The sequence below is a fragment of the Megascapheus bottae genome, chromosome X (assembly GCF_031878675.1).
Source record: "Megascapheus bottae isolate mThoBot1 chromosome X, mThoBot2.hap1, whole genome shotgun sequence".
Classification (NCBI taxonomy): domain Eukaryota; kingdom Metazoa; phylum Chordata; class Mammalia; order Rodentia; family Geomyidae; genus Megascapheus; species Megascapheus bottae.
Genome location: NC_143547.1, coordinates 47,951,834 through 47,966,519, shown reverse-complemented (window position 1 = coordinate 47,966,519; position 14,686 = coordinate 47,951,834). Strand labels below are relative to the sequence as shown.

The 14,686-nt window shown below is 36.4% G+C and overlaps 1 protein-coding gene across 1 annotated transcript in view; it reads right to left on the bottom strand.

Annotated features, from left to right (window-relative positions):
* The window catches only part of Abcb7 (ATP binding cassette subfamily B member 7), a 137,164-nt gene that overhangs the window by 44,584 nt on the left and 77,894 nt on the right, over positions 1-14,686 (bottom strand). The window contains exon 4 of the mRNA XM_090327216.1: positions 11,992-12,111. Within this exon, the coding sequence (XP_090183342.1) occupies positions 11,992-12,111 (120 nt within the window). The remainder of the gene's footprint in view (positions 1-11,991; positions 12,112-14,686) is intronic.

Sequence of the window (14,686 nt, the reverse complement as noted above, 5' to 3'; positions counted from 1 at the left end):
TACGATTGTTAGGCAGGCACTCTACTCGTGAAACAGTCCTAGTCCTTTGTGCTTTACTTAGTTTTTTATGTCTAGCCTTGCCAGCCTCCAATTTGTCTTTTGTGCTGTTAAGATGGCAAGTTTGCACTACTGCAATCAGCTTTCCTGGTTGGGAAGGGATTTTGCTAACTTTTTCGTTTGGCTGACCTTGGACCATAGTTCTACAATCTGTGCTTCCCACATAACTGGGATTATGGGCATGAGTCACTGCACCTGGGAATTTTTGTTACTGATCTAATAAATAATAGGTTCTTCAAAATGATAGCAGCAATAGTATATTAGATTAATGAGAGCTTACAGATGAATGAAATGAATGATACCAATATATGTGATGAAAGGAATAAACGGGGAATACTATGGTATATACTACTCACATGTGGTAAAATATTATGTAAAAGTGGAAATAATGCATTAGCTATAAATATATATTGTAAACTCTTTGGCCACAAAGAAAAATAATTAAATCAAAGAACAAACTGGGCACTAGTGACTCATACCAATAATCCCATCTATCTCAGAGATTCACAGGATCATAGTTCAAAGTCAGCCTGGACTGTAAAGTTATTAAGACCCCATCTACAAAATAACCAGCAAAAAGCTGGACTGGAGCTATGACTCAATTAGTAGAGTGTCAGCCATAAGCAGACAAGTGGCCCTAAATAAATAAAAACGAAACAAAAGCAATCAAAGGAAAATAATTATATATATAGTTAATAACACCATTATATAAATAAAGTCATTTTTGTGGGTCATGGGGCTTGAACTCTGGGCCAGGGAGCTACCCCTGAGCTCTTCAGCTCAAAACTACTGCCATACCCCTTGAGCAACAGTCACACTTCCCGTTTTTTAGTGATTAATTGGAGATAAGAGTCTCACGTTCTTTAGGACCCAGGCTTTGAACCACAATCCTCAGATCGGAGCCTCCTGAGTAGGTAGGATTCCAGGCTAGAGCCACCATGCCTTGTAATAGTCACTTTAAATGTGAATTGTAGATGCCAAAGAAGGCAGATTTCCAGATCCAACTATAAGACCCCAGTATAAAAGTATAATGGATTAAAAGTAAATGGTCAATGAAACTAAACAAAGCAAAGCTGGAATGACTGTATTACTTCCAGACCAGGAAAGTAATGCAGGTTTCAGCATTACATAATAATAGAAAGGTAGATTCTCCTAAAGCATGTAACAACCAAAACGTGTATACAATTAACAAAATATCAAAATACATGAGGCAAAAACTGATCAGTAAGAAAAGCAATGATTCCTTTATTATAACTGGAGACTTCATCTGTAAGTGACAAAAGTAATAGGATGTGGTTCAAATGACCAATACTACCAATCACTTAGGTATAAATGATGTACATAGAATACTTTATCCAACAATGCATATTTTTCAGGCTCATCAGATCATTCACCAAAATAAACCACCTTCTAAGCTATAAAATACATCTAAACAAAACATATACCATAGAAAATAGGCTCTCAGATAACAAATTAAGAATCAGTAACAGATAGTTGACACATGTTAGTTTAAACATACTTACAAATACCACAGTAAGTTAAAAAAAAGTCTCAAAAGAAAATTTACAGTATTTTGAACTTTATGGAGAGTGTAAATAGTATAATTCTTTAAAAACACTAAGGCAAAGCTCAACAAAATAAGTAAAAGTAAAGGGGTACTTGCAAGAGCAGAGAAGGGGGCCAAGAGGGAAGAGGGGTAGAAGAAAGAAGGGAGGATGAGGGGAGAATGCAGGCAAGAATTATTTGTACATACCAAAGAATGAAGAAATATAAGAGAAGGACTGGTGGAAGGGGGGGTAAAGAGGTTGAAATGATGAAAGATCAAGATGCATTTCACATACAAACTGCTTTGTTAGATGGAAAAAATTCAATACATAACCTAAAATTAATTAAGACAATGAGTAGGCTGGAAAGGATGGATGAGAATGTTGGAAGAGTATATGAATTGTACTAAATTACTTTAGTGAATGGCAATACTGCACAACTACTTAAAATAATAAAGTTATTCGAAAATAAGTAAAATAAGAAGAAATGAAAATACAAATTATCAAAAATTTTAGGATGCATAGAAACAATGTCCAGAGAGAAATTTCTATTACTGAATGTACACACTGGGAGAGATCTAAACTCAATAAGCTAAACTCCACTAAAATTAAAATTTCTGTTGAGCAAAAGATGCTATCAAGAAAGTAAAAATATAAACCATAGACTTGGAAAAATATTTGCAAAACTGTCATATGACAAAGGGCTGTCATCTGAAATATAGAAATAACTTTAAAATTGCAATAAGAAAACATTCTGATTTCTTTTTGCCAGTCCTGGGACTTGAACTCAGGGCCTGGGCACTGTACTTGGACACTTTTTGCTCAAGGCTAACACTGCCATTTGAGGCACAGTGCCATTTCGGCTTTTTCTGCGTATGTGGTACCAAGGAATCGAACCTAGGGCTTTGTGATTGCTAAGCAAGCACTCTACCACTAGGCTATGCTCCTGGTCCCAACATTCTGATGTTTGAAAAATAGACCAAAGACTTGAACATCTGGATACCTCATCAAAGAAAATATACAGATAGCTAGTGTACATATGAAAAGATATTCAATATCATATGCCAGTGTAGCAATTACATATTACGACAAAAATGAGATGTCACCAGGTACAGTTACTCAAGACTACACTCCTAGATCCTTGTGAAGGTAAAGTTCAGTTCTATGCCTTGAGGTCAGTCTGGGCATAAATGACTATGAGGCCCTCTCTCAACCAATAGCTGAGTGGCAGTGATTCATACTAGTTATCTCAGTTACTGTGGAAGCACAATGGCTGTGTGTAGCTGTGCACACTTGTCTCCTGCAGGTAATATGGCAGCCCACCTAAAGCATAAAGCCAAATTCCTTATAGGTATAAGGTCCTAAGTTCCAATACCAATAACACACACACACACACACACACACACACACACACACACACACACACACACACACACACACACACACACACACACACACACACACACACACACACACACACACACACACACCTATGCTAGTCCTGGGGCTTGAACTCAGAGCCTAGGCACTGTCCTTGGACACTTTTTTGTTTTTGTTTTTCTTGGCTCAAGGCTAGTATCTGCCACTTGAGCCACAACACTACTTCAAGCTTTTTCTGCATATGTGGTACTGAAGAATCAAACCCAGGGCTTCGTGCATACTAGGCAAGTATTTTATCACTACGCTATGCTCCTAGCCCTAGAATGACTTTTAAATACCACACTGAATGCTGGTTGAGCAACAACAGTAACTCTCTTTACTAATAATGGTAGTACAGCAACCAGAAAAATTGTGAAAGAAAATCTAAATATGTTCTTTCTATAGAATCTACCAATTGCATTATTTCATATTCAGATTAGTTGAAAACTTAGGCCCACACAAAAACTGTACATTGATATCTATTGCAGCTTTATTCTGACTAACGAAATCAAGAAGCAATGAAGATATCCTTCTACAGGTGATTAGACAAACATACACTTACATCCATACAATGGAAAATTATTCAGCAATAAAAAGAAATGAGTACCCAGCTACCAATGGCTCATGCCTATAATCCTAGCTACTCAGAAGGCTGAAATCTGAGGATCATAGTTCAAACCCAGCCATGACAGGAAAGCCTGTAAGATTCTCATCTCCAATTAACTACCCAAAAAAGCTGGAAGTGAAGATGTTCCTCAAGTGTTAAGGCACTAGAATTGAGCAAAAAATGCTCAGGGACAGCACCCAGGCTCTGAGTTCAAGCCCCAGGACTGGCACACATACAAAAAGAATTGAGTGTAGTCACTATAGTCCTAGCTGTAGAGAGGTGAAAATTGAGAGAGGATCATGGTTTGAGACTAGGCCAGGCAAAAAATTTCCAAGACTCCATCTTGACCATTAGCTGGATACAGTGGTAAATGCCTATTACCTCAGCTATGGTGAGAAGTATAAACGGGAGGTTTGTGGTCCAGGCCAATCCAGGAAAATAAGACCTTAATCTCAAATATAATCAGAGCAAAAGGGGCTGCAGTTAAGGTTCAAGTACTACAGCACCTGCCTAGTGAGTATAAAACTGAGTTCAAACCTCAGTTGTAATTCTTTTTTAATGAGCTATCAAGTCATAAGAAGCTATGAATAAATCTGCAGTATACATTGCAGTATACATTCCCAGTCTGGGAAAAAAAAAGAAAAAAAAAACTATGTAAGATTCCAAGTACATGACATTCTGGAACAGGTAAAGCTAGAGAGACAATAAAAAATCAGAGGCTGTCAAGAATTTGGGAAGAAAATATGAGAGATGAACTGGAGAATCTCATCAGGTTTCTAAGTCAGTGAAATGAGTATGATACTATAGTAGATATGTGATTTAGCTAACTGTACAACAAAAATGAATTCTAATGTAAACTACAGGTTTAGTTAAAAATAATGTACCTTTTAAATAGTTGGTCCATCTATTTTAACAAATGTGCCATATTAACACACAACATTAATAAAAGAACTATGTGTGGGAGGAAACAGGTATATAAAGACTATACGCACTGTTCAGTTTTTCTGTAAATCTAAAATTTGTCTGAAATCTTTTTATTTCAGTGCTAAGGATTAAATTCAGATCCTTATGCCAGGCAATGTGCGAGGCAAGTGCTCTACTATTGAACTACATTTTCATTTTCAACCTTGGTTTTTGGAGACAGGGTCTTGCTATGTAGCCTACGTGGCCGTAAGCTTTCAATCTTTCAAGTCCTACAAAAATAAAAGTCTTTTAATTAAAAAACACTCCATGGTATAAATCATACTTCTCAAATTACCTAATGGATGCAGGTAGCACTGTTTCAATTTTTAAAGTATTATTCAGATTTTTTTAAAAAAAATCAAGGTCAAACAAGAATGTCAAAGTAGTTACTGGGAAATGCTAGTTGCTTCCAGGAAACTCTCCCTAAATGCCAACATCAGGGCATGCCCAAAGCTCCTAATAGTATCTTCCTTTGGATGCTGTAAGATAGCTGCTTTTTTTTTTTTATCATTTATTTATTTTTCTCGTTGAGTATGGTACAACACCAGGAAGGCTAAGACCACATTTTCCCCCAGGTTTTTATTCCCAGTTCCTAGCCATTACTTGGGCCCAGTAGTCATTCAATCAATAATTTTTTTCTCAATTCACATATTATTTTTTACTTATTTAATAGCTGTGTTCCTGAAGGATAATGCATATTGATTTTATTTTAATCATACTCTCGCCTAATGTTATTTTATAATTTTAAAGACACCTTTTAATTTTTAACAATTATTAATCAAAAGTGCCTTTTGGCACCTGATACTCTAAATTCTTCTGCCCACAATTTGGTCAATTATGTATTTTTCAAGCTGGTGTTGATTAGAAAATAAGAACAAACATTTTGGGGAACATTGAAGAGAACATCTATTTGTAAAATATCATGAATTTGGTAAATCTGCTTTGTTGTTTTCTTGAATTCTGATATTATTGCATGAAAAATATTAGTACTAGTAGGAAGGTCTAAAAGACCTTATTAAGGGTGGGCAATCTCTGTAGAAGGTTCATGATGGGTCAGACACTTGGCTTAGTGGTAGTGTGCTTGACTAGCATGCACAAAGACCTGGGTTTGATTCCTCGGAACCACATATACAGAAAAAGCTGGAAGTAGTGCTGTGGCTCAATGCTAACCTTGAGAAAAAGTGTCCAAGGAGAGTGCCCAGGCCCTGAGTTCAAGACCCAGGACTGGCGCAAAAAAAAAAAAAGGTTCATGAAACCATTTGGTACATAACTGGACACAGGTATAAGATTGGACACACGTCCATGCTTTTCCTTGACTTATGCTTGTACTAATAATTTTATTATCAATATCCAATAGGCCCTTGGCAGAAAAAAGGTTCCTCATACCTGTGAAAAGAATTAAAAATCCCCAGTTTATAGATGATGTGAGCCAAGCACTGGTTGTTCATAACTATAATTCTAGCTAATTAGGCTGAGATCTAAGGATCGCAGGTTGAAGCTAACTCAGACAGAAAGGTCTATGAGATGTTTTATCTTCAATTCACCAGCAAAATGCTTGAAGTGTGTAACTCAAGCACACTAGTGTGCCAACCCTCAGTGAAAAAAACAAGTGAGAGCTTAAGACCTTAAATTCAACCTCATGTATGCGTGTACACTCCCCCGCCACACACACAACATGATGTGATTACTCCTGTGATACATACAGAGATCTTAAGAGAATGTTTATCATCTATAGGAACTAAAAAAAAAAGGTGGCTCATGCCTGTAATCCTAGCTACTTAAGAGGCTGAGATCTAAGAATCACAGTTCAAAGCCAACTCGGGCAGGAAAATCCCTTGGACTCTTATCTCCATTTAACCACCAAAGCACTAGCTTTGAGTAAAAAAGCCCAGGGATAGCTCTTAGGCCCTGGGTTCAAGTCCCAGTACTAGTACTAGCACACGTACATACACACATATACATACACACACACACACACGAACAAAGACAATGTTTTGTTTCTGTCTCTTTTTCTTACTTTGCTGCAGAACCCCTAAAATACATGTCATACAAAACCCCAACTTACTAGTTAGAACTGATCCAATTTTGATGGTAGAATACCCACCCCCCTAGGTCTACTCTGGGACTTAAAATTTGTCTATAATAATATAGTTTATCTTTGCAATCTTTGCCATAGACCAATGATAACCTTTTGACCATCAAAATGAACAGAACATTCAAAGGTAATAAGCAAGTAGACAAAACTCTGTGTTCCCACATACATTAAGCATGAGACAACTCCTTTTTCTCCTTTTCTTACTTGACATTTCCTTATTCCTTCTCTTTCATCTATGCCTCGGGCCTACTTATAACACTGCCACTGTCACACAGATATAGGAAAGGCTTATGAAGGCTGAGAATGTTCCTGGACCACAAAATATATGGACAAGGTAGAGAAGAGGAGAGTAAAATGGATGCTTGATCAGTCCAAATTGCTCACATGTCAGAACACGAAATCGGGTTTGAAGAAAAAACAAGGAGCCAAGGGATGAAAGCAGATACTAATCCCTTTGCTTGTCAGTTAGAGAACATACTTGCAATACTGCTAAATATAAATAAAGGTTTTTTTGGTTTTTGTTTTTTGGGGTTTTTTTTGCCAATCTTGGGCTTGAGCTCAGGGGCTGGGCACTGTCCTTAAGTTTTCTCAAGGCTAGCACTCTACCACTTGAGCCATAGCACCACTTCCGGCTTTTTCCTATGTATGTGGTACTGGGGAATTGAACCGAGTCTTTGTGCATGCTAGGCAAGCACTCTACCACTAGGCCAAATTCCCAGTCCAACAATAAACAAGTTTTAAAGATTAAGAATAATGCTCCCTTTTACATTCATGATAATCCAGAAGGTGGAAGATGTTGTTTGGACTAATGCTACTAGATAATACTACTACTATGCTCAGCATGTCTCAAATTATTCTATGGCTGAGTTCCTATCTAATAAAATTAAAGTTGTTTTCTATATATTTTCAAAGTTCTATATGGCATCCATCACAATATCTCACAATTTCTTCCCGCTCTTTTTTTTTTTTGCCAGCCGTGGGGACTGAACTCGAGGACTGAGCACTGTCCGTGGGCTTTCCTCAAGGTTAGTGCTCTACTACTTGAGCCACAGCACCAGTTCTGGCTTTTCTTTTTTTTTTGCCAGTCCTGGGCTTGGGCTCAGGGCCTGAGCACTGTCCCTGGATTTTTCTCAAGGCTAGGGCTATATCACTTGAGTCACAGCACCACTTCTGGCTTTTTTCTATGTATGTGGTACCAAGGAATCGAATCTGGGTCTTCGTGCATGCTAGGAAAGCACTCTATCACTAGGCCAAACTCCCAGCCCCAGTGCTGGCTTTTCTATATATGTGGTACTGAGGAATCGAACCCAGGTCTTCATGTATGCTAGGTAAGCATTCTACCACTAGGCGAAACTCCCAGTCCCCCTGTTCTTGATACAAAAGGAACCAAACATATTCTTAAAGGTTTTTTTTATTAATTTTGTTTACTTATAACCAGTTTACAAGAGTTCAGTACAGCACTTTCCATTTCCAAATAGTATTTTCTGACTAAAAATGCAAATAGCAGACTTCTAAAAATATTTTAATCTTTAAGGAAGTTAGTTTAGCTATAGATTTCATGCTCTGGTATTGACCTGTCACCAAGCAACAGAAATCTTTATTTCTGAAGGACTGAATCTCACTCTAAAAATAATTCCAAATATAAATGTAATTACTTAAAACTCCTCACCTTTGCTATCTTAATTAGTCATGTTCTAACCTGTTCTCTTCAATTCGCAAGCAAGTCCAGGAAACCATCTGCTTTTAACTTGTCAGCAAGATATTTACATTCAGCTAATAAAGGAATAAAGGCCAATTTGCTAATTTTTGCCTTGCATAAGAGCTCATCTTTGGTAATTTCGATGTAAAAGACAATCCAGCAACCAGTGTTATGATACTAATGAATATAAAAGTTTCACTATTGGATACCAAATACTTTTCTTTCTATTCATCCTAAACAAACAGAATGAAGTACAGATTCTTTATCTTTTGCTAAGCATCTTGATTTAAGTATGTACTCTCATCAGGAGTAAGTCAGATTCAGTAAGTACCCAACAGAGCCCAAGGATTTAAAAGGAGATAGGAAAATGGAGTCACACTCCTCTTGAGTTTCTTTTTAAATCAGCAAGAATAAATTATATAGTGTCTTTTACTATTCTCTTTTTTTGTTTGTTTGTTTGGTTGGTCATGGGGTTTGAACTCTGGGCCCTGGGCGTTGTCCCTGAGCTACCAGCCTACCCCTTGAGCTACAGTACCACTTCTGATTTTCTAGTGGTTAAGTGGAGATAAGAGTCTCATTTCATGCCAGGGTTGGCTTTTAACCATGATCTTGAGATCTCAGCCTCCTGTGTAGTTAGGATTACAGGCATGAGCCACCACACCTGGCTTGTTTACTTCTCTTTAAAACAAAAATTTTATCCCTAATTGTCTTCTATTTCTGTTGTTTTCCTTAGTAAATTCATTAATTTACATTGCAAACTATAACCTCTTTTTGCTTTTAATCTTATATTTATCCTTTTAAAAAAATAATATGTTGTCAGAGCCGGGTAGGATGGCTCACACCTGTAATCCTAGATACTCAGGAAGCTGAAATCTGAGGATTTGGGTTCAAAGGCAGCCCGGCACTAAAGAACTGAAGAACTGAAGAACCTGACACTCTTATCTCCAGTTAACCTCTGGAAAATGGGAAGTGGAGCTGAGACTCCAGGGGTAGGGCAGTAGCCTTGAGCTGAAGAGCTCAGGCACAGCACCCAGGCCCAGAGTTCAAGCCCCATAACCCACAAAAAATAATAATGTTATTTTATTGTTAAGGTGATGTAAAGAGCTGTTACAGTTATATAAGTAAGGTAATGAGTACATTTCTTGTCGAACAGTATAACCTCTTAATCTATGTAACCCTGAGCTCTTTCCTAAGCTTGACCTGCTTCTTGTGAATTGCTCTGTCTAGGTGTTCTGCCAGCATGTCAAAGTTGGCATGTCTATTACTAAGACTTTGATTTCTATAACAAGATTTTCCTTCTTCTGTTACATGCATTGTCATTTTTCCATCCCTGGCATCATCTTCGAATTCTATTCCTTTTTTAACTTCTAATAACTAATCTGTTGCTATGTCTTGCTGATTCTATCTCACATCATCTGTCATCTTTTTCTTCCATGTTAGCATTTCAACCATGAATTCAGTGAGACTGCTATTTGTTTACCTAAACTATTATACTGACTTCATAAGTAGTAGGTATTTCCTGAATGAATGAAATGAATGGTATTCCAACTTTTGATCTCTTATTACTTTAACTTATCTTCTTTAACAGGACCAAATTAATTTCCTAATTAGTGGCTCACGCCTCTAATCCTAGCTACTCAGGAGGCTGAGAACTGAAGATCAAGGCTCAAAGCCAGCCTGGGCACAAAAGGACCTGAGACTCTTATCTCCAATTAACCTCTAGAAAATGGGAAGTGGGGCTCAGCTCAAGGGCAGGTCCTTGGTCTTAGCCTTGAGCTGAAGAGCTCATGGACAGCACCTAGCTGAGTTCAAACCCTACAATCCACAAAACAAACAAACAAATAAATAAATGAATAAAACCTGCAAGACACATTGAGATTAATTCATTCACATGCTCAATTTTAGATGATGTGGATTTCTATTTGTCCAATCTTACTTCCAACTCTTTTTGGAATATTTTACCCCCTTCATTGGAACCAAAAGGAACTATTCCTCTTGTCTACATACTCTATATTTTTACTAGACAATGTTTAAATTTCTTAAACCTACAACAATCCAAACTTGTCAAAGAAGCCATCTCTACCAGGGGCTTAGTGGCTCATGCCTGTAATCCTAGCTACTTGGGAAGCTGAGAGCAGAAAGATCGAGTTTCAAGGAGAGCCTCAGCAAAGAAGTATACAGAATTCTATCTTTAAAAAAAAAACAGCAAAAATTGGCTGGAAGAATAGCTGAAATGGTAATGTGTCAGCCTAGCAAGCACAAGACCCTGAGTGCCAAGCCAGTGCTGCTAAGTAATAAAATAAATCTTTCCTGAGTTCCATCATGGCAGTTCCTCCTGTCTTTCTCTGAAACTCCACAATATGCAACTGGTATTCCCTTAAATAATTTTTGGCAAACATGAATAAAAGTGCTAAATTAAAACGTGCCCTGTATGATTTACAAGAAGAAAAATTTGCTTTACTCAGATTTGAATACCATAGTGCCAAGAACAGTACTACATACATGTTCTAAATATATGTTTAGGGTAGGGAAAAATGAGAAATCAAAAGGAAACAGCCACAATATAAAAATTTTAAGATGAGTCTTAACACAAAATATTAATCCTTATATATTAAGACAAATAAAATGATAGCCAACTTTTATCTCTTTAAGCAAACACTTTCAACAATAATTCTGAAATCTAATTCAATTTCTTGTGGTACTAGGGGTGGAAACCAGAGCCTTACGTATGTTAAGCAAGTTTCTCTAGTTTTATTTAAACATCTATATTGCTTCTTTTACCTATAATATAGTGTTCTAAGCATATACCATGTTAATTCACTTAATCATAATAAAAAGCTTATTTTACAGATTAGGAAACTGACTTGCTCAAGGTTTCAATTTTCCTTAAAAATTCATACTCATTATTACAATTGACTTACAGCACAATCAATAACTGAGGATGCTGCTAAAATATAGAGGGTCCTAACACTAAATACATCCAGCTTTTGTGGCTGTCTTTGTAGTTTTAATTTTTTTATTTGATATTGTTTGACACTTACGGTCATCAATGTGGCTAAAACGCCTTCCTCCTCTTTTCAATTTACTGGGAACTCTGCTTAGGAGAATTATGTGCAAAAAGACTCAAAGGACTTTAAGTTTCCTATGTTCCTATATCATATGCACTGTTGTTTTGTTTTTTGTTTTCTTTTGGTTTTGTTTTTGTTTTTTTGCCAGTCCTGGGGCTTGAACTCAGGGCCTGGGCACCGTCCTTGGGCTTTCTCAAGGCTAGTACTCTACCACTTGAGCCACAGTACCACTTCCAACTTTTTCTCTGTACGTGGTACCAAGGAATCAAACCCAGGACATGCTAGGCAATCACTCTACCACTAGGTCACGCTCCCAGTCCAATACACACTAGTTTTAGGAGGAAAGTCCATTAAGTTTAGAATATCAGACCTCAGATCCAGAGATAAACCTTATATAACATATAATTTATATTCACTGAATAATTATGCAAACTAAAGATCATAAAAATTGGCTGTGTTGTCCTGAAACAGCTTATCTAGCCAAGGGTTCATGATTAAAAAGTATCATGTTTCTTAGTTATAACAACTCCCGTTCTTACCTTTGCACCTCCTAAAAATCCCAGGGAAACAGCCACTCTAGCTCGTAGATCTGGCCTGTCTTTAGGCCACACATAAGAAAGCATTGCTCTTATGATTTTCCGAGTATCAACGTCTTTTAACTGTAAAAGAGAGAAAATAAGGTTGTAACTAACGTCATTTTATACATATTTAAAAAATACATGAAAACATTATGAATATAACTTTACTCTTGAATCAAAGGCCAATATTTTTAAATTCAAGGTATTTTGTAGAAAAAAAAGCAACTGTGTCAATTGTTTCTTAAGGAACTGCTCATTTCCCTTAAGTTTCTTACTATCACCTAGTCAAATTCATACTGCTTAAGAAGTTATCTAGTATTGAGGGGTGGGGGTGGGGGGGAGGGAAATGGGGACCAAGACATGTGAAAGGGTATCAATGTATGGGAATTAATGCACCATCTCTCTGGCAAATATCATTTAACCCTTCTATTAATTACAATAAAAAATATATGAAAAAATGAAAAAAGTTATCTAGTATTAAAAAAGGGGATATATATATATTTTACAGTTATTTTATCCACTGTTATAAAATTATATAAGCTTTAAAATCCTTTCTATATTTCCATCTCTACAGTCAGTTTCGGGGTCTTAAGTCCAAATTCATGATAAAACAATTACAATGCTGTATTTAGGAAAGTAGGATATCTTGGTTATCTATTAATTATATTGAACAGAGGTGAATCTATCAAAAATGTCAACGGAGCTGAGTGCAGTGGCTCATGCCTGTAATCCTAGCTACTAAGGAGGCTGAGATTTGAGGATCCCAGTTCAAAGCCAGCCCAGGCACTGAAGACAGTGAGACTCTTACCTCCAATTAAGCACTAGAAAAGGGGAAATGGCACTGTGGCACAAGAGGTAGGGCAGAGCCTTGAGCTGAACAACTCAGGGACAGCACCCAGGCCCAGAGTCCAGGCCCCAGAACAAAAAAAGGTCAACAAAATAATCTGATCCAAATCCAGTTCACAATTCCCCTCCATTTTCCTGAGATAACATTCCTTTTAGGTTATGCTTCAATTTTAGAGATAGGATATTGATAATAAAACCCACATTTTCTAAAACCAAACTAAGGTAATCAATAATTCTTTAAAACTACTGTAATATAGTTGGTGATACAATCTCCATTCAACAAAATTGAAATATTAACTCAATTTTTAGAAAGTTATTAAAAAGAAAGAAGATAATGTTCTTTGCCAATGAGGGATATGGAGAATGCTATGAAATAATCTTCACAGAAAACAGTATCTATTATGAGCTTTTAAAATAATTCTACTCTTTGTGAAATTATTCCATTTCTGAGGATTTATGCTTTAAAAATCTTAAAATTACATACAAAAATTGAATCTATTTTACCTCTTGAAAATCTTTTGAATTTCCCTATTTTACAATTTTGATCACCAACATAAAGTAAACTATCATAATTCTCACTCCCTGCAATAACCTCCTAACTGCGTCTGTTCCCTGTCTAATAATTTCATCCTACTACCAGATTACCACTTCTAACTTAAAACCCTTAAGCATTATCCTATGTTTTGGAATGAAAACTAAGGTCTTTAACATATAACACTGTTTGGTATGGCTCCTGTTCACCTCTTCAGCATCACCTTATGCCACTGCTAGTGCTCAGGCTCCACTGGCTTACTTACAGCTCCTTGAAACATACTGTAATTCCTCTTGCCTTAGAGCCTTTGCACAATAATAATTTCTGTCTATAATTATTTGTGTTTCTAATATCTCCCTCTCTATCACTTTTCAACCTCTTTCAACTAGTTAGCCCACAGCTTAAATAGCACTTCTTCAATAATCTTTAATACCAGTCAGGATCCTTTTGTTTTCTCTTATAGATCATATACAGCAGTACAATTATTTGACTGACATCTACTTTCCTGCTAGAATTTAAATTTCACTTGAATACTAAGTGTATTTTGTGCTCACAGTTATAACCCATCCAAATGCAATGGCTAGCATACAGTAGTTACTCAATCAACACTGAATAAAAAATGAAAACTTAGCTGCAACAATGTTTATGTTCATGCTGTTTTAATATAAACAAAATTAAAAACTGTAAATGATCAACATTGGACAAATATATAAACAAATAAGCATAAATGTATAAAATAAAATGAACACCATCCACAAATATACATAGTGACTCACAAACATTGAATAAAAAAAGCAAAAGAAAAAAAAAAACTTATGTTTTGCGGAAGAAAACGTGATGTGTATATAAGTTTACACATCCATACACTAGATCTGGAAAACAACAGTCCCAACGTGTTAATGACAGTAGGTGTGAGTGGGTAGAATCCCTGAATTTTGTATTACTGTCATTGCTTGCTTTTATTTAACATAATTCGCATATAGTAAGAAAAACATGTAATTCATTTCCAAAGGGAGAAAGGGGGCTTGGGCTTATCTCAAGTGGTAGAGTGCTTGTTATGTAAGTACAAGGCCTTGGTTTCAATCCTAGTACTGCCCCCCAAAAAGTTCCATTGCTTCTTAAAAGGAGGAATGCTATATAATTTCAAGTAGATTTGCATTAAAAAGAATGGAGAAAATTGTCAACATGCAAGAAACCCAGGACAGTACGTTATATAATTCAGGTACTTTTATGTTATGATTATCCCCACAGGGTTCAGGAAACTATTTTGTTAATGTT